The 19894-nt window shown below is 43.4% G+C and overlaps 1 protein-coding gene and 1 non-coding gene across 8 annotated transcripts in view; both read left to right on the top strand.

Moving 5' to 3' along the window:
- Positions 1-1995: 1995 nt before the first annotated feature.
- LOC118704822 (Snf2 related CREBBP activator protein) overlaps positions 1996-19894 on the top strand; it is a 37861-nt gene continuing 19962 nt past the window's right edge. For 4 of the 7 annotated variants that reach the window (XM_036412775.2, XM_045572436.1, XM_036412776.2 and 1 more), the window contains exons 1-18: positions 2114-2339; positions 3738-3811; positions 4399-4661; positions 5863-6114; positions 8401-8586; positions 8840-8980; positions 11146-11368; positions 11484-11761; positions 12358-12451; positions 12582-12671; positions 13400-13588; positions 13667-13992; positions 14096-14273; positions 14974-15110; positions 15341-15510; positions 15632-15824; positions 16952-17088; positions 17186-17372. In XM_036412775.2, the coding sequence (XP_036268668.1) occupies positions 4608-4661; positions 5863-6114; positions 8401-8586; positions 8840-8980; positions 11146-11368; positions 11484-11761; positions 12358-12451; positions 12582-12671; positions 13400-13588; positions 13667-13992; positions 14096-14273; positions 14974-15110; positions 15341-15510; positions 15632-15824; positions 16952-17088; positions 17186-17372 (2835 nt within the window). In that variant the 5' untranslated portion in view covers positions 2114-2339; positions 3738-3811; positions 4399-4607. The other 3 variants (XM_036412774.2, XM_036412772.2, XM_036412773.2) reach the window with 3 other exon arrangements.
- Positions 12145-12273, top strand: LOC118704955. Its single transcript, XR_004983555.1, has one exon. It is a non-coding gene; the product is annotated as a small nucleolar RNA SNORA30/SNORA37 family (small nucleolar RNA).

Here is a 19894-nt window from a genome sequence, read left to right as displayed (position 1 = left end):
GACTGAGGAGGTAATTTGCATATTAGGCTTTTATTACATAGGAGGTTTGGCTTCTTCAGCTCATCATGTCTTTCCTGTGATGATTTAAGTGTAAGATGCCATTTGGAGGTCTTAAGTTAGAGAGCAATATGATCTGATTTACATGAAAAAGATACTCAGCTTACTGTATGAATAATGGAGTGAAGGGAAATAGGAGTGGAAGTGGAAGCCCAGTTAGGAGTAACCCAAGCAAGAGGTGATGAGGTGATGGTGACTGGATCAGGGTAATAGTCATGGAAATAGGAGGTTTGGATTTGAGTTTGAGATCACGTATCCAATACCAGTTATTTTTTTAAAGTATTATAATGCAAGTAGCTCATATTAACTTCCTGAATCTGAGCCTGGAATCATGAATTTGCATGTATTAACTATATTTCTATACTGAAAGGTTTAATAAATACCTTTTGGAGTGATGTAGACAGACTATGAATCCACATATAATGCAATCAGTTCTTTAAGAAGCCTAGGAAGCTATGGGAGCAAGAAGGGTGTTATATCTGCCTGGGGGTGGTCAAGAGAGATCACCTGGGGGTTGTGGCCCTTTAGCTAAATTCTAAGAAGGAATCGTTTTTTGTAAAATGTAAGGTAGCAAATAGTTTAAAACAGCAGTTGCCAACCTTTCAGACCTCACAGACCACCAGTGGTCCATGGGCCACCGGTTGGCGATGCTGGTTTAAAGGGTGAAAAGGCATATGGGAAAACTAAATTATGTAAAATCTCATGGAAGTTCAGTGTGGTTCTATGATGAGATCTCATAAATATGAGAGCCTGGCCTGGAAAAAGACTTTGAACTGGGTCTAAATGGTTGGGCATTCCACCATTTATTCAATCAAACAACTACTCCTAAGTGCTTCTATGTGCCTTGAGTCTCATGGAAAGGCCTGAGGTAGCAAACTAGAAACCTGTGTCTGATGCTTACTTGTATTTTGCCCCACATTCCTATAGGATCACTAGCATAGTGGTTTTAACGGTGGCTGTTCTTTTAGAGTATATATATGCTCTCCTGTTCTTCACATTCCTCCATAGCGTCTCTTCACCTTATTTACAGTCCTTCCTGGCCCTTTTAGGTTTTTGACTTTTCATCCCCTGGTTTTTGTTGTAAGTAAAATAGGACTTCAAGTCAATGACACAGAGAGAATGATCAACATTTGAACAGGGAAGAGCTAACCTAAGTAGATGAAGAGAAGATGAGAGTTTTATCAGGGCTTACTAACCTGACTCCTAGGGTGGAGTTTAGGTGGTGCAATTAAAAATATATATTTAATTGATTTCAGAGAAAGGAAGAGGGAGATAGAAATATCAATGATGTGAGAGAATCATAAATTAGCTGCCTCCTACATGCCCCCTACTGGGAATCGAACCCACAACCTGGGTATGTGCCAGGCAGGTGGTGTAATTTGTGAGTGTGAGCATCCTTATGACTTCGACTGCTTGACTATGAATCTTGGCTTTGGGCCCTGTCACTGGTTAATATATAAGCCTCAATTCATTTGTAAAAATGGGTGTATTGTTAAGATTAAATGAGACAATTAATGTATAAAGTGGCCTTAGTAAAATTAACTGTTGTTATTATTATTCTATTCTGGTTTAGGGTATCGATTTTCAAAGAGGTTATTAACCTAGAAGTTGGCGAACAGATGGCACAGGTGTTTCAGAGCTATATAGACTACCACCCTTCTGTAAAACGAAGGAGCTCTATGATAAGTGGATTGCAGAGGGAATCCGGAGACCCAGGCTCTACTGTTAACTTGTTGAAAGTACCTGACAGATTGGTTCAGCTTTCTGGGCAATCTATTAAAAGGGGGGAACCGCAATAAAGCCCATGGCATCTTCAGTGAGGGAGGGTAGACATTCTGCCGCGGGGCAAGCGCGGAGCCTCCAGGCTGACTACACCTCCCAGGCTGCTTTGCGCTTCGGACAGCGCCCTACGCTAAGCGCACGCGAGCCTCTCCGCGTTTCCAACCTCCAGTTACCGTCTCTCGCGAGAGGACGGGCCGCGCCGGCGGTAGCGATAGCTGTGGTGGTGCTGGTGCAGGTGGTGGCGGCCGAGACGGCAGCGGCCATTTTGGTGAGGCCTCGGAAACGGCGGCGGCGGCGGCAGTTCGCAGGGGCTACCGTCTCATTTTTCCCACCCACCGTCCGCATCTTTGTGGTGTGAGAGGAGGCAGTGGAAGCAAGGCGGTGGCTGTAGTCGCAGGCCCCAGGGGAATTTAAAGGCCGCGAAGGCGGCGACCAAGAGGGGGTCCTCCCCCCTCCTCTGCTGCGGGAGGGGGGTGGTGCGTACGCCCCCGAGGACGCAGGTAAGGAGAGGGAGACAAGATGGCGGACGCTCCACAGTTCCCCCTCCCCTGACGGGTGACTGCGCGCGCATCTTTCCGCCACCGCCTTCCCTCCCTCCTTCCCGGGGTGCTGCGCGCGCACCTTCGGCCGGGGCCCCGGGGCCGGTACGCGAGGCTGTCGGCGCGCGCCCATAGAGAGACAGGCTGAGGGGGCCAGGCCGGTCGGTACCGGGCCTGGGCGCGTCTCTTCTCCCTTCCCGCCCGTCTGCGCACGCGTGCCTGAGCGAGCGAGCGAGCCCTGAGAGGACGGACCCAGGTGTGCTCCTGCCCGCCCACCAACCTCGACCCCTCTCAGGGGCGCGCGGGAAGAGGAAGGGGGGCGTGGGATGAGCAGTCGGGGCGTGCGCCCACCATATCCAGTCAGGGACCAGGATCTGGCTGCTCGAATCCTTCTTTATCTCAGCCTTTCGCGGTCTGGTGGTGGGGGCTCCCGGACGGGCAGGGATGCGAGGCTACCCAGCCCCGCGACCCTTGTGTGCGTGGGCTTGGGTTCTGGCGGGAGCCCCCGGGCGATGCGCGCAGCCGGCTCTCTCCGCCTCCAGTCGCGCACGCGCGGGCCCCTCCCCCACTCGCGCATGTTGGGTGGGGTGTTAGTCCAGGAGGGGGCGGGGCTACCTCAGGGCTAGTGGCGACTTGGGGTAGAGGTCAGGGGTCATGCTGGGTTAGACTGTTGGGAGGGGTGTGAGCCGGTAACGAAGCCTCGGGTTGAGCGTTCTAGCGAGCTTCTTGTATTCCAGTTAGCTCGGGTCCTGAGACTGTTGTGGAGGAGGGGGTGAATCAAAGGCAGCAGCACCGTGGTTAAGGAATTTCCTTAAACACTGGGGAAACACTTCCGGGCCTTGTGGATTTACCCGCCTGTTTCCGGCCCATGTTTCTTTGCTATGCGGCCTTCTTCACTTATGATTGTTCCTCTCATGTTTCCTGCTGTAGTTCTTGTGTTTCGGGAAGTGTCTCCTAGTGCAGGTATGGGAGTCAGGGGGCCCTGCCCTGTTCTCCTGTGACAGTGTTCTGTTCTCACTGGCAAGGAGAGCAGGCTGCCAGGCACCTAGCACCTTTTTGAGCTTCTAGATGTGACAAGTTTTTTTTCTTTGTTGTTTGCCCCCCATTCAGTTGGAACCTTTTACCCTTGGGCTTTTCAACTTTTTTTTTTTTTTTTTTTTTTTTTTCCTTCCCGTCCCTTCTGACTAGTCAGAATTTGGATTTGCTTTGATTTTTCTAAAATTTGAGCTTTTCCTAATGCTTTCAGCCTTTGCACTGATTTGGGTATATTTAAAAGCTTCAAAAGTTGGTGTAAAGAAGGCTTGGATGGATGTTGGTAAATGTGGATTAATTCCTCACTGCTGTTTTCTTCTGTTTCAGTTGTGATTCCCCTCAGTACGGCGGCACCGTGGAAGTACAGACTTTCACAGGGGGTGTGGTCTCAGCTCACACAGGTAAGTGTTCAGATACCATTTTGTATACTGATGCTAATGAGAGAGATGTTTGAGATAATGGGAGAATTATAGCTTAATACTTCTAGGTTGATGATAACATCGCAACCACAGACCTGGGACTGTGTAAAGGGAAAGATTTGATCACTCTGGCTCTACCAAGAATTGCATGTCCTCCATGGTTTTGGCATTAGACTACCTAAGTTTAAGTCCTCTAACCACTTCCTTATTGTGACCTTACACAAGTCACTTGGTGCCTCTGTATTCTGATTTCTTTCTAACTTGTAAAATAGAGAAAATATTAGAATGTAAGCTCCATTTACGGCAGGATTTTTTCTGTATGGCTCTATCCTTAGTATGTAGAAGGAACTAAGTAAATAATTATGAAATGAAAAGTACCTGGTTCATAAGGTAGATATGAGGGTATAGAATACATCAAGTACAAAGTGAAGTATCCAACATATAGTAGATGCTCAAGAAATGCAGGCTATAAACTGTTTGTTTAATCTTTTTAATGTTATCTTTGGTTATTTAAAAGATTCTTTAATATTTTAAAAATCCCATTTCTACTCCTTTCTACCCTACTTTAGGTGCTCCAGAGGCCAGTGGACCTGAGCGGAGGCTGGGACGCCCTAGTGGGCCCCGGGCCCTGGAAGGCGGGTCCCGGTGGCCTGTGGCCCAGAATGAGGCCAGCTCCCAGCATGCCCTGCAGCCGGACGCCAACCCCTCGGCCAGCAGCAGTGGTGACAACGACCCAGTCATACTTCAGGCATCCAAAGAGGAGGCTGGGAGTGGGACCATGCAGAGCAGCCCCTCCCCTGCTCACCCTCAACTCCCAGTCCTACAGACACAGGTTTGAAAGTGGCGAGGGTTCCTTCTCTGCTTCTGCTTTGTGGGCTGCTGGCTCTAAGGCAGAAGAGCAGTACTTAGCCATATGTCTATGATTCTGGCTACCTTAATACTGAGATAGGAGAATCTTCAGGTAGACTGGTAAACCTGTTGGCTACTTACATTGTACTTGATATTAGTATATCATTGGTCACTGAGAGTCTGGAAACTCCTTGTCACCTGAAAAAGATTGAATTAGGCCAGGTTGGAAATGGAGGTTAGGACATTATGCTCCCAAGACTCTCTGCTTTGCAAATAGCTGTTTCTTTCTCGAAACTGGAATAATTTAAGCGTTATTGGTGGTTTGTGTGTGTAGTGTTCATTTCTTTGCCATACCAAGGAAGTTAAGAGTGTGTGTGGGGGGGAAATCATGGCTTTTTAAACTAGTCTGACCTAGGTTTGTTTATAGTAGGCTTTTGACGGTTATGGATTTGATATTTATAATTTTCCTGAGCAGCTGGGAAATTTTGTGACATAATCTTTTGTCATTTAGCTGAGTAGGAATGTAAGTAGCACACTGAAGCTTGTGTGCTGGAGTGAATTTAATGAGTTCTCTTACAATCCACATTTAAGTAGGACTTTGTTCTCTACTTCATATTGCTTGTGCAAGACCTTGTAAAATAATAGGTGTGTGTGTGAAGACAGTGACCAACCCCCCATCCCTTTCCCCTTACACCTCACCAGTAAAGGAAACTACCAAGACTGGTAATAAAGAGGTTTAGATGATCTTGTGTTTTTTGTTTTTGGTTTTTTGAAGCCTTTTGAATTTGGTGGTAGCTCAAATTTATTTGCATAGGTGACTCTGCCATACTTGATGGGAAAATAGGGATTTATTTGTTTAAGTGAAATTATTGAGGTCCTGAAAAGTTCATTAAAATTTGAAGTCATCTGCTATAGTATTCTTGAATACAATAGCTATGAAAGAGTAGTTTATAGTATTCTTTAACACCATCAGACTAGAACTCCTCTTGCATGCCAGACTTCTATTATAAGCTCGGTCTGTCTTCTTGAACACCTTAAAACTTTACCACATAGGTTTGTGTTTATAAGATGAGGTTGATAGTTACTTCAGAGCTTTTTTCTTGTAAAGATAGAGTGAACTAATGTACTACAAACGCCCAGTACAGTTTTAAGCATTCATTTTATCTTCTTTTTTCCTTTTCTAGATGGTGTCGGACGGCATGACAGGCAGCAATCCTGTGTCCCCTGCCTCATCCAGTTCCCCAGCCTCTAGTGGGGCAGGTGGCATCTCCCCCCAGCATATAGCTCAAGATTCCTCTCTGGATGGACCTCCAGGGCCCCCAGATGGTGCCACCGTGTCCCTGGAGGGGCTCAGCTTACTGCAGGCCGCTGACTTGGCTAACAAGGGCCCAAAGTGGGAGAAGAGCCATGCTGAGATCGCAGAGCAGGCCAAGCATGTATGTATTGGGAGGGCTCATGAGGATTCTTGATAATTTTCTTCCCTGAACTGCTATGTTCCATGGATATTTTACATTACTTTTCTCATTATGTGTAAATTCTGTTTTAACTTACATGATCTTGAGCTAGTCTCTTGAAATCTGAGCCTCATTTCCTTTTCTATGAATTAGATCTGGTATAATCCTATCTAATAAAAAGGGAATATGCTAATTGACCATCACTCCATCCAAAGATGGCTGTACCCACAGCTGAGGTCAAGTTCCCATAAGGAGCCTTAACAAGCAATCAGCAGGGACCTGAGGCTATGCCCTCCCCCACCCAGCAGGGCTGGACAGGGTACTTCAAGCCACGCCCACCTTCCCAGCACCAGGGGCTTGACAGGGAACTTCAGGCTGTGCCCCCCCACCCAGCGGGGCTTGACAAGGGATCTCAGGCAGTGTCCCCCACCTGGCGGGGCTTGACGGAGGACCTCAGGGCATGCTCAGTCTGGGCTGGGGGACCTCAGGCCATGCCTCCCATCCTGGTACCGGGCCAGGGAATCTGAGGCTACAACCCCTGACAAGGGTGGGACTGGCTGGGTCTGGATCTAGCCCAATGGGGGGAGGCCGACTGCGTCTGGGTCTCACTCGATTTTGAGGTGCATGTGGGTGGGTGGGGACTTACTTTCATTTTTTCTGGGTCCTGTGGTGTGCCCCAGGCTCTGACGGGAGGAAGGTTTTTATATACATTTCACTAATTTTCTTTCATCTCTGACACTTCTATTATAGAGAAAGGGCAATTATTTCCTCTAATTAATCCCCTTTTAATGTGCATGAATTTCGTGCACTGGGTTATTAGTAATCTATAGGCTGTTAGGACATAACATTAAAGACATCAAAGTGCTTTGTAAGCTGTGAGGCTCTTAAGATTTGCTGGTTGCTGCTGCTTATTTACCTAGTGGTGAGTGTGGTCCTGGGTCTGCAGCTTTGCACCACCTGGAGAATCGTTAGATATGCATTCTTACTCCTCTCTTTCCTACCCATTCAAACTAAAGGGTGGGGCCCGCAATCTGTCTTTAAAAGTACTTCAGATGATTCTCATGCATACTCAAATTTAAGAACCATTGGTCTAAATGCTCATGTTTTTCCTGGTATTTTCTTCATCAGTTTCATGATTCATGTCTGGCTATTATTTCCTCTGGATTAGTTTTTGACAGGAGAGCATAAGAATAATGAGAGCAGTTGTCTTCAGTTTTTAAATCATGTCTCTTAAATGAAAAAAATTAAAATGTTTTTATTTTATCCTTTATGAAATACAGGGTGGGGCAAAATATGGTCACAGTTCATATGTAAAATATTACAGTAAATAATAATACAAGAATAAAATGTTTCACATACTTACAACTGTAAATCTACTCTTGCTCCACCTTGTATAATCATGTAGAAACAATGTTTTTGGTTTTTGTGGTGTTTTTCTTCGTTAATCCTCACCTGAGGACTTTTTTTCATTGATTTTTAGGTAGAGTGGAAGAGAGAGGGAAAGACAGAAACATCGATGTGAGAGAAACACATTGATTGGTTGCCTCCTGCACGAGCCCTGAGTAGGGCCCGGGCCTGGGAAGAGCCTGCAACCAAGGTACATGTCCGGGAATCGAAACCGGACCCTTTGGTTTGCAGGCCAACACTCTGCCCACTGAGCCAAACAGACTAGGGCAGCAAAATTATTTTTTGTGGTAAGCACTTCATTTTTTTGGTGTATAACTTTTCAGTGTTTTCACAAAAATATATTTTTCTTAAAATAGTATTTAAAACAAATGAGTTTGTGTAAATTTGGCTATAGTTTACCTGTCATCGTGAACATGCTCCTGCATAAGCAGAATTCTGCCGTGAGAAGAACCCTTATACCTAGAGCCAGTACAGAAACGTGTGCTCCCAGCTTCTCTGGAAGTGCCCTTGGGATATGTTTTCCGAAGTCGTGCCTATATTCATGGGGAGTGGAGATTGTGTAAAATAATGGAAAGAGCATTGAATTTGGTGTTTGGAGTCATTAGACATATTTTTAATTCTCAGCTTGTTAATACTTCCTAGGTATGTGATCTAAAGTAAATCACATAATCTGCCTGATGGTTACTTTAATTATTTGAAGATGGCATAATACCTTCTTGTAGGATTGAAATGTGGACTTAAGACAGCATAAAACATCCAGTCCAGTCAGTTTCTGTGTATAGTCTGTGCTCAGGCGTTCAGCATAGTCATGAGGGTGAGTATATGTCCAGTAACTTGATTGATCTAGCTCTCCCTCAATAGGAGGCTGAGATTGAGACTCGGATTGCTGAGCTTCGGAAGGAGGGTTTCTGGTCACTGAAGAGGCTGCCTAAGGTACCCGAGCCACCCCGCCCCAAAGGCCACTGGGACTATTTGTGTGAGGAGATGCAGTGGCTCTCTGCTGACTTTGCTCAGGAGCGCCGTTGGAAACGGGGTGTGGCCCGTAAGGTATGTCTCCCAACTGGGTCTACTTTCCATTTCTTTTTCAGGTTTGCTCTTTGTTTGTTTGTTTGTTTGTTTGTTGGGTAGGTTGATTGGAGGGAAACTAAACAGACCAGTGTAGGATGCTTATTAATGCCAAGTCTCAAAGGCAAGCTGGCTTCCCAGGTTTTTTGGCCTTGATTATTTTCTTTGCTTTTGACTTGAGGAAAGGTCCGGTCTGGCCATGGAGTGTTTTTATGCTGGTTCCTCGTTTCCACAGGTAGTGCGAATGGTGATCCGGCACCATGAGGAACAACGGCAGAAAGAGGAACGGGCCCGGAGGGAGGAGCAGGCTAAGCTGCGCCGAATTGCCTCCACCATGGCCAAAGATGTCAGGCAGTTCTGGAGCAATGTGGAGAAGGTAGGCAGCAGGGATTGGGAAAGGTAGATGTCTTGGGTTTGATTGGTGGGTAGTGTGGTAGCAGAAATGATCAAAACTCTGTGAGAGAGTGAATATTTTGATTTCCAGCAATTCTGATGACATTTCTGTTGTACATTAGATCTTTCTTTTATTAAGTGTTATTAGAAAGAAATACAGTGGAAAATAGGCCCTGCCTTTGGGGATCGTTTTAAATTTTTGTTTTTAATTACAGCTGACATTTAATATTATATTGGTTTCAGGTATGCAATATAGTGGTCAGACATCTATGTAACTTACGAAGTGACCCTCTGTTAAGTCCAGCACCTTTGACACCATACATAGTTATTACAATATTATTGGCCATTTTCCTAATGCTATACTTTACATTCCCATGACTATTTCTAACTGCCCTTTTGTACTTCTTAATCCTTCACTTTTATCACCCAGCCCCCCAATCTCCTTAATTTCTGGCAACTATCAGTTTGTTCCCTGTATTTATGAGTGTTGTTTCTGTTTTATCTGTTCACTTATTTTTTTTAGATTCCACATACAAGTGGAAATCATATGATATTTGTATTTTTCAGTTTCAATTCATTCAGTCTCTTTCCATCCATGTTGTCACAAATGGCAAGATTGTATTCTTTTTTATGGCTGAGTAAAACATACATTGAATATATGTACCACATCTATTTTTTTTTTAAAGAGAGAAATACTGATTTGTTGTTTTGTGTACTTATGCATTTATTGGTTGATTTATTTTTGTATGTGTTCTGCCCTGGGATTGAACCTGCAATCTTAGCATATTGGGATGATGCTCTATCTGGCGAGGACTGTACCACATCTTTTTTTTTTTAATGTTTTTATTGATTTCAGAAACGGGGGTGGGGGAAGAGAGAGAGAAACATTGGTCATCTACCTCGTGCATGCCCCAAATCAGGGAATCGAAACCAGACCATGTGTTCTGACCAGTAATCAAACTGGTGACCTCTCAGTGTATGGTTCAACGCTCAACCACTGAGGCACACCAAGCAGGGTGTACCACATATTCTTTATTCACTGCCTCTCGATGGACACTTAAGTTGCTTCCTACCTTTGCTATTGTAAATAATGCTGCAGTGAATATGGGGATGCATTTTTCTTTTTGAATTAGTATTTTGGAATTACTAATATTCTTTTTTATTTATTTTTATTTTATTTTATTGATTTTTTACAGAGAGGAAGGGAGAGAGATAGAGAGCTAGAAACGTCGATGAGAAACATGGACCAGCTGCCTCTTGCACAACCCCTACTGGGGATGTGCCCGCAACCAATGTACATGCCCTTGACCGGAATCAAACCTGGGACCTTTCAGTCCGCAGACTGATACTCTACCACTGAGCCAAACCGGCTTCAGCGAATTACTAATATTATTAAGAAATATACCCAAAAGTCTGACTTATGGGTCATATGGTAGTTTTATTTTTAATTTTTGAGGTTCTTTGTTTTTATTATTTTGAGGAATTTCCATGCTGTTTTCCATAATGGCTATACAATCCCACTGATAGCACACGAGTGTTCCCTATTCTCTGCATCCTCACCAACATTTGTTTGCTGATTTATTGATGACAGCCATTCTGACAGGAGTGAGGTGATATCTTATTGTGGTTTTAATTTGCATTTCTCTGATGATTACTAGCCATTTATATGTCCTTTCTGCCCAATTTTTGATTGGATTAGGGATTATTAATAGGATTTATTGACTCCTCTAGGCCATCTGTCTTTTGCAAGGCATTCAGCATACTTTTTCTAAAACTTAGTATTTGTGCCTGTTACCTGCACATCAAAGTTCTCATTACTAAATTGTTCACATATATTATTACATCATTGTTTCTCAAGCACTACATGGCTTCTATTTATATTTTCAGTCTTTTGTTTTCTGCCAGCTCCTTTTCTCTTTTCCATTGCAAATTATTCCTTCTTTTGCGCATTTCTGGCCATTAATATATGGCTCTTTCTGCTGCTGGGAATGCCTTTTTCCTCATTCCACTTAAGGAAGAGCTACTTAGCTCATCCTCCTAAAAAGCCATCCAGGGCCTAGCATAGGAGACTTCCGTAAATTTTACGTAAAAAAGAATACATGAATAAAAGATTATCTTGGTGAACCATCCATGCCATGCTTGTGACAGGTGGTGCAATTCAAGCAACAGTCCCGGCTGGAGGAAAAGCGCAAAAAAGCTCTGGACCTGCACCTGGACTTCATTGTGGGACAAACTGAAAAGTACTCAGACCTTCTATCTCAGAGCCTCAACCAGCCAGTAGCCCCCAGCAAAGCTGGCTCCTCCCCTTGTCTTGGCTCTTCCTCAGCTGCCTCTAGTCCTCCACCCCCCGTTTCCCAGCTGGATGATGAAGGTGTGTGTCCTTTTTGGCTCTGTTACTCCTCCTCATGTACCCTTTCAAGAGCTGAAAACCCACCCTATGGCTTGCAGGGCCCCGTGGACTTTGTGACCTTGTTCTCCTGCTATAGATGGGGACTTCCAACCCCAAGAGGAGGAAGAAGAGGATGATGAGGAGACGATTGAGGTTGAAGAACAGCAGGAAGGCAATGACGCAGAGACACAGAGGCGTGAGATTGAGCTGCTTAAACGTGAGGGAGAATTGCCACTGGACGAGCTGCTCCGTTCCCTTCCCCCTCAGCTGCTAGGAGGGCCTTCCAGCCCCTCAAGAACCCCATCATCTCATGATAGTGACACCAGAGATGAACCTGAAGATGGTGGTGAAGAAGAGCCCTCTCAGGTGTTGAAGGTATGGGTAGAAGGGATAGGGGAGGGCTCAGAGTAGGAGCAGGGATAGAGTTCTGGTCTATAAGGTTAGTTGTGGTTTTCAGGAGTTTTCCCTGTTTAAAGGTAATTTTTGGGCTCTCATTTGGGGCTAACTAAGGAAAAATCTGGTTTGGAGCAAGTTGCAATCTGAGATGGGCAGAAATTCTAATGCTGTAGTGGAAGTATACTGTATTCTACTCTTTAAATTACTGTGACCTTAAAAAATACTTATGCTGGCCCTTGCCACTTCTGTGAAATGGTCCTCATATTCCCTTACAGATTTGTAGATTTGGAACTGGGATGGTAATTTGGATCTAATTTCTTTGTTTCTCCATATGTCTGAATGCATGGGCTTATATTTGTTATCTAGCACTTTCACAGGTCCTCCCCCAGGCAGTGGGGCCGGGATTTGGTAGCTGGTGCTGAAAGAAAACCTTTGATTGCATTCTTGTCCTGGGATTGTGCCAGTGGCAGCTATCACTCAATGGCACAGAAATTGTTCTGTAGCAGCATATTCTCATTGTGCCTTTCTCCTGTTTTAACCTTAGGCTCTCTTCCTTTTTATCCTTTGACATATAGGTAACCCCCCCGCCCTCCTCTGTTGCACAGCGTAACAAACAGCCTTGGCATCCAGATGAGGACGATGAAGAGTTCACTGCCAATGAGGATGAAGGTTAGATCTATTCTCTTTATCCTGTTCCCCTTGAATAGTTTGAACCTAATGTTTCAGGCTTTCTTACCGCTTCCACTTAGACTGTGCCTGTGTCTCTTCCCTATTGATATGGCTTTATTCTCTTTTCTAGCGGAGGATGAAGAGGATACCATAGCAGCTGAGGAGCAGTTGGAAGGGGAGGTGGATCATGCCATGGAGCTGAGCGAGTTGGCTCGAGAAGGTGACATTCACTAGACATTTTAATGAACGATACTTCTGTGTCTCCTGTGCAGAGTTGCAGGGATAAAGAGATGACTAAGAGATGTTTTATCTTCCTAGAGGAACTCCTAGATCTGATGACAAAGATAGATTTATAAGTGAATACTTATAAATAGATTATGATGACTAATTATGATGACATTTTGAACAAAGTAATGTGAGAGCTCATGGAGGGAAGAGCTATTGTGAAAGGATTTGAGTTTTACCTAAATCTTAAAGCAGGAGTGGGGAGGGAACCTTTCTTCTCCCAAGGGCCATTTGGATATTTATAACATTCATGGGCTATACAAAATTATTAACTTAGAAATTAGCCTGCTATATTTGGTCAAACATTTAATTATCTCACCCTTAATACCTTGGCAGGGCCAGACCAAATGATTTTGTGGGCCAGAAGTGTCTGTCCACCTCCTTCACACACACACACCCACACACACACACACCCGCCTTAAAGGGAGGTTCATCACATTGATATTATCCTTCCCAATGGAAGGCAGTGCCATCCATGGCTCTAGCCCATGTTGAGGACTTGGCTTTAGTAACTGGTGCTGAAAGTAAGCTATTTTTTTTGCCTTCCCTGGGACCTGGACCTATTGGTATCTACAGAGATCTAGGTAAAACAAACTGGCACCCTTCAGACCTCTTCTCCTTTTCCCTCATGCATCCAAGCACTTACTCTCTTTTTTTCTTCAGGTGAGCTCTCTGTGGAGGAGCTATTGCAGCGATATGCAGGAGCCTATGCCTCTGATGCCTCTGCCCCAGATTCTGGCAGTAGTGAAGAGGAAGAGGAAGATGAGGTTAATGCTAACAGCTCTGACTGTGAACCAGAGGGGGCCATAGAAGCTGAAGAGGCTCCTCAGGAGGATAGTAGCAGTCAATCAGGTAAATGTGTTGTTATGAGGAGGGTAGGCACTGGAGGAGCAGGTATGGTTAACACTAATCCTTGGTCTTATGCTTTAGACTCTTCTGAGGAGCAGAGTGAGGATGAGGAAGATGAGCATTCTGAGGAGGAAGAAACAAGTGGGAGTTCAGAATCAGAGGAATCTGAGTCTGACGAGTCTGAGGAGTCCCAGTCACAGAGCCAAGCAGAGGAGGAAGAGGAGGAGGACGACTTTGGGGTGGAATACTTGCTTGCTCGGGATGAAGAGCAGAGTGAGGCAGATGGGGGCAGTGGACCTCCCACCCCAGGGCCCACCACCACTCGAGGCCCTAAGAAAGAAATTACTGACATTGCTGCAGCAGCTGAAAGTCTCCAACCCAAGGGTTACACCTTGGCTACTACCCAGGTAGTATCCTCAGGCCCTAGCTTCTGCTTTCTCATATCTTGACTTCTCTGTTTCTCAGTGACAAGATGCCTCAGTTCACCTTGACACTTCTCTTCCCTGATAGGTGAAGACACCAATTCCCTTGCTCCTGCGAGGCCAGCTCCGGGAGTACCAACATATTGGGTTGGACTGGCTGGTTACTATGTATGAGAAGAAGCTTAATGGCATTCTTGCTGATGAAATGGGGCTGGGCAAGACAATCCAGACCATCTCCCTGCTTGCCCACTTGGCTTGTGAGAAAGGTAATTAGACAGGGCCCCTTCCTCTTGGGTCTCCTTGGGGATGACTCCAGCTACAGGACAGTGAAATACTCTTTTGCTGGACTCTTAATAGCTTCATTGACTGGTCAGTAACTGTATAGCAAGGCCAGCATCAGTGCTAGGTTTCTTAGGAAGGGCCATTAGGACAGACTGGTCAGGGTTAGGCCTGAGGAGCAAGAACCTTAAATTGTATATCTCCTTGCCTTCTCTCATTCTTTTTTTTTTTTTTTTTTTTAATTTGTTTAAAATTTTCCTGCATTTTGTTTATTTAAATCTGTATTTTTATTGATTTCAGAGAGGAAGGGAGAGGGAAAGAGAGAAAAAATCAATGATGAGAATCATTGATTGGCTGCCTGGAGATTTAACCTACAACACGGGTATGTGCTCTGACTGGAAATGGAACCATGACCTCTTGGTTCATAGTCAACACTCAACCACTGAGCCATGTTGGCCGGGTTGAATTTTTTTTTTAATTGTGTATTGACATATTACTTTCAGGTATATAACGTTATTCAGTACTTGTATACATTGTGAAATGATCACAATAAACATCTGTCATCATACATAATACAAACCATTTATTTCCTACAATGAGAACTTTTAAGATCTAAGCAACTTTCAAATAATACAATACAGTACTGACTATACCATGTTATACATCTCTCATTCTTTTGCTAAACAGGTAACTGGGGTCCTCATTTGATCATTGTCCCCACCAGTGTGATGTTGAACTGGGAGATGGAACTGAAGCGTTGGTGCCCCAGCTTTAAAATTCTCACTTACTATGGAGCCCAGAAAGAGAGGAAGCTCAAGCGGCAGGTTTGCTCCTCCATGTGACCAACTCTCTCCCCCCAGTTGATGCCTTATTTTTTTAGGCCCTTTTTCAGATGAACTTCTTTTCCTCCCTTTCTGTTGCTTAATTCTGCTTCTGGGACTTTCTGTTTTCTCACAACCTGATTTCTGTCCCCTACGAACCTTAGCATGTCTCACTTTACCCCCCCCCCGCCCCCCCTCACCTCACTATCTGCTACTTTCTTTTGATACCTCAGGGCTGGACCAAGCCCAATGCCTTCCATGTGTGTATCACGTCTTACAAGCTGGTGCTGCAGGATCACCAGGCCTTTCGCCGCAAAAACTGGCGCTATCTCATTCTGGATGAGGCTCAGAACATCAAAAACTTCAAGTCACAGCGTTGGCAGTCACTGCTCAACTTCAACAGGTGGAAATGGAAATGGAATTGGAGATTCTTGGGATGGTTGACTGGGTCTGAAGGGTGGGATGCTTGGAAGGTTGAGAATTTGCTGACCATCCTCCCTCTAATTCCCTCTGTCTCTTTGCAGCCAGAGACGCCTGCTCCTGACAGGAACTCCCTTGCAGAATAGCCTTATGGAGCTGTGGTCCTTGATGCACTTTTTGATGCCCCATGTCTTCCAGTCTCACCGAGAGTTCAAAGAGTGGTTCTCTAACCCCCTAACTGGCATGATTGAGGGTAGCCAAGAGTACAATGAAGGTCTAGTCAAACGCCTCCACAAGGTAGGGCCTGCAACAGTTTGTCAGGGTTCTTGGGAATGATGAGGAACTAAGGGCAAAAAACCTTTAGGGAGAGGGAGGTCAAACAGGTTAAATTCATCCATTTGTCAAGCTTCAGTGTTTTCTTTAATGGGAACATTTTTGTGCATATTCTGTGAGTAGAATAATATTGCTCATTAGTCCCTGCTTGGATTTCTCTACCTGGCTTTCCTCAACTTTGTATTTTTATTATTTCTTTTTTCTCCTCTCTTTCTCTCTCCCTCCCTTTTTCTCTCTCCGTATCTCACTCCGTCCCTCTCCTCTCCTCTTCTCTCTTTTTCTCTTTCTCCCTCCCTTATCTTTTTTTGTCTTCTCTTTGTCCAGTTTTTAAATAACATCTCTCAGCATTCTGATCTTTACTTTTGTCTCCCAGTTTGCATATCTCACTCATAAGGCTTTAAAGATGCCAATTTGTGTTTTTAATTCCTCAGTTCTGTAGACCATGTGACCTACAAATTTGACTTTATGTCTTTAATTGAAAGTTACTGTTGAACTCAACTCTGTTTTAGCCCAAACATCTCAAGCTTTATAACCTATTATTTCTATTCCATTTTGGTCAATCACACCATTATTTTGGTAAATCATAGAAACCAAGAAGTCTTCCTTTACTATACCTTTTCATCTCCCTTCACTTCTTCCATGTTAACTTGATGACTGTGTCTTCTCAGATTTTACCTCCTGAGATCTCACATTTGCCTTTTGTTTTCTCTGCTGGTGTCACTGCCCCAGTTTTTGTTCTCAGTTTCTCACTGGACTTACTTTTGTAATCTTGTAATTTGAGTCATCCCTCCTGTGTAGTTAGTTGCTCTGCCCTCAGTACTCTTCTTTATCACTTCTTATGTTGTGGTATTATAATTTTAATATTTGTTCTTCAGTAGACAGTAAATTCCTTAAGAGGAAGGAGGGCTTGCATCTGACTCATCTTTGTGTGATTAGTTTTGGGCATGCTGCGTAGCTCCAAGAGTATTTACTGATAGGGCTAAGGCAGTGCCCAGCTGATCAAGCCAAGACCCAGGTAGAAGGGCTAGACTAGGGCTCTCAGTCTCCTGCTGTTCTCCTGTCATCAAATAATGTTGATTATTTACTTTTAGGTTTTGCGGCCTTTTTTATTGCGCCGAGTTAAGGTGGATGTAGAGAAGCAGATGCCTAAAAAGTATGAGCATGTTATCCGCTGCCGGCTCTCCAAGCGCCAACGCTATCTCTATGATGACTTCATGGCACAAACTACGTAAGGGAGAACTGAGGGTGGGTCCTGGGACTCTTAGATTGTAGCAAAGGTCAGAGCTGAGAGTTAGGATGCCCCATTTATTTTTCTTCTCTCTCAGAACTAAAGAGACACTAGCCACTGGCCATTTTATGAGCGTCATCAACATTCTGATGCAGCTGCGAAAAGTCTGTAATCATCCAAACCTGTTTGACCCTCGACCTGTTACCTCCCCCTTCATCACCCCAGGCATCTGTTTCAGCACCGCCTCTCTGGTCCTAGGGGCCACTGATATCCATCCCCTCCAGGTAAGTAGTTACCCCCAAGGTTATTGGCCCTATCCCAAACCTTCATTTGTTTTCTTTAGGCTAAAGTCTGATCTTTTGCATCCTTCCTTCTATCATCTTAAAACTATTCCCCTGCTTTTATTATTATTTTTAGCTGTGATACTTTAGGCAAGCTAATTAATTTCTAATCCTAATTTTGCTTGCCCTTCCAAATAGGGATTATATGGCCTATTATGTGAGAATTGTGTTAATCTTTTTTGAAAGGGCCTGGCATGTTAACATTTAACTATTTTGTTTTTCTGTTTCCTCTTTTTGGCTACTTCGTACACGCCTCCAATTTTTTAAAAATATATATTTTATTGTGGGTTGTTTTTTTTTTTATAGACAGGGAGAGGGATGGATTGTTAGAAACATCAATGAGAGAGAAACATTGATCAGCTACCTCCTGCACACCCCCTACTGGGGATGTGCCCGCAACCAAGGTACATGCCCTTGACCGGAATTGAACCTGGGACCCTTGAGTCAAATTGGTTAGGGCCTAATTTTTTTTTTTTTTTTTAATATATATATATATTTATCTCAGAGAAGAAGGGAGAAGGGGGTGAGAGATAGAAACATCAGTGATGAGAATTATCTATCAATTGCCTCCTGTACACCCCCTACTGGTTGAGCCCGAAATCCTGGAATCGAACTGTGACTTCCTGATTTGAGCTACACTGGCCGAGCTCATTTTTGTTTTTGTGGTAAAATACATAGCAGATTTTACTACTTGAACCATTTTAAGTATATGACTCAGTGGCATTAAGTACAGTTAATTTGTGCAACCCTTACCCACCAGCCATCTTCATAACTTTTCTCATCTTTCCAAATTGAAACTTTACATATTAAATATTAACTCCTCATTTTCACCCCCTCCCAGCTCTTGTTAGCCACCGTTCTACTGGCTGTCTATAAATTTTAGTACTCTGAGTACTTCATATAAGTGGAATCATACAGTATCCTTTTGTAAATGGCTGTTTCATTTAGCAGAATGTTTTTAAGGTTCATACATGTATACCACATTTTGATTATACATTCATCCATCATTGGACACTTGGGTCGCTTCCACCTTTTGGCTATTTTGAATAATGCTGCTATGAAAATAGGTGTACAAATATCTGTTCAATTCTCTCATTTAAAAAAATTAAATTTATTGGGGTGACATTGGTTAATAACATTATACAGGTTTTAAGTATCTAATTCTAAAATACATCATCTATATATTGCTTTGTGTGTTCACCACCCAAAGTCAAGTCTTGTTCTGCCACCATATATTTGACCCCTTTTACCCTTCCTACCTCCTCCTTAACCTTTTCCCTGTGGTAACCACCATACTGTTGTATGTGTCTAGGGGTTTTTGTTTGTCTTATTTGTTCATTTGTTGCTTTCAGTTTTATATCCCACATAAGAATGAAATCATAGTTCTTGACTTTCAATTCTCTCTTGAGTATACAGTTATGCTCTGCTTAACGAGGGGGATATGTTAAGAGAAATGTGTCTTTAGGTGATTTCATCATTGTGGTAACATCATAAAGTGCATTTACACAAACTAATTGGTGTAATCTACATACCTAGGCTATATGGTGTAGCATATTGCTCCTAGGTTTAATGCCTGAACAGTGTATTAGACTAAAAACTGTAAACAATGGCAAGTATTTGTGTATCTAAACATAGAAAAGGGGCAGTAAAAATATGGTATAAAAGTTAAAAATGATACACCTGTATAGGACACTTACCATGAATGGAGATTGTAGGACTGGAGATGGTTCTGAGTAAGTTGATGAGTGAATGGTGAGTTAATGTGAAGGTGTAGGACACAACTGTACACTTAAGCTACGTTAAATTTATAAAAAAATAAATTTATAAAACAACACAAGATTAAGTGAAGCACAAGATAAACTGTTAAAATCAAGAGACAACATGCATGGGGCTGCTGCTGGCCTAACAGTATACTGTTATATAGCAGTCTTAAAAAAAAACAAAAAAACAGGAAAAGTACACTCTAAAATAATGGTAAAAACATAGTGTAGTAATTACATAAGCTTGTAATATAGTCATCATAATTGTTATAATTGTTAAATATGCACTATACAGATCTGGCTGGTGTGGCTCAGTTGATTGTCATCCCATGTACTAAGAGGTCACTGGTTCAATCCCCAGTCAGGGCACATTTCTGGGTTTAAGGCTCAATCCCCAGGAGGCAGCCAGTCTATGTTTCTCTCTCATCTATCTTTCTTCAGTCTGTCTAAGAAAAAATCAATAAAAATTATTTTAAAAATGTGCTATACTCTTATATGACTGATAGCATAGTAGGTTTTACACTAGCATTACCATAAACACAATGAATTGCACTTCAATATTAGGATGCCTAGACATCACTAGACAATAGGGATTTTTCAGTTCCATTATAATCTTATAGGACTACCCTTGTATATGCAGTCCTACATTGACTGATATGTGATACATGATCGTATATCCAGAAATGGAATTGCTGGATTATATAG

Source organism: Pipistrellus kuhlii, unplaced genomic scaffold, assembly GCF_014108245.1.
Source record: "Pipistrellus kuhlii isolate mPipKuh1 unplaced genomic scaffold, mPipKuh1.p scaffold_m20_p_48, whole genome shotgun sequence".
In the NCBI taxonomy this organism is placed as follows: Eukaryota; Metazoa; Chordata; class Mammalia; order Chiroptera; family Vespertilionidae; genus Pipistrellus; species Pipistrellus kuhlii.
The sequence above is the reverse complement of the archived record's forward strand: the minus strand, read 5'-3'. Positions and strand labels throughout refer to the sequence as shown.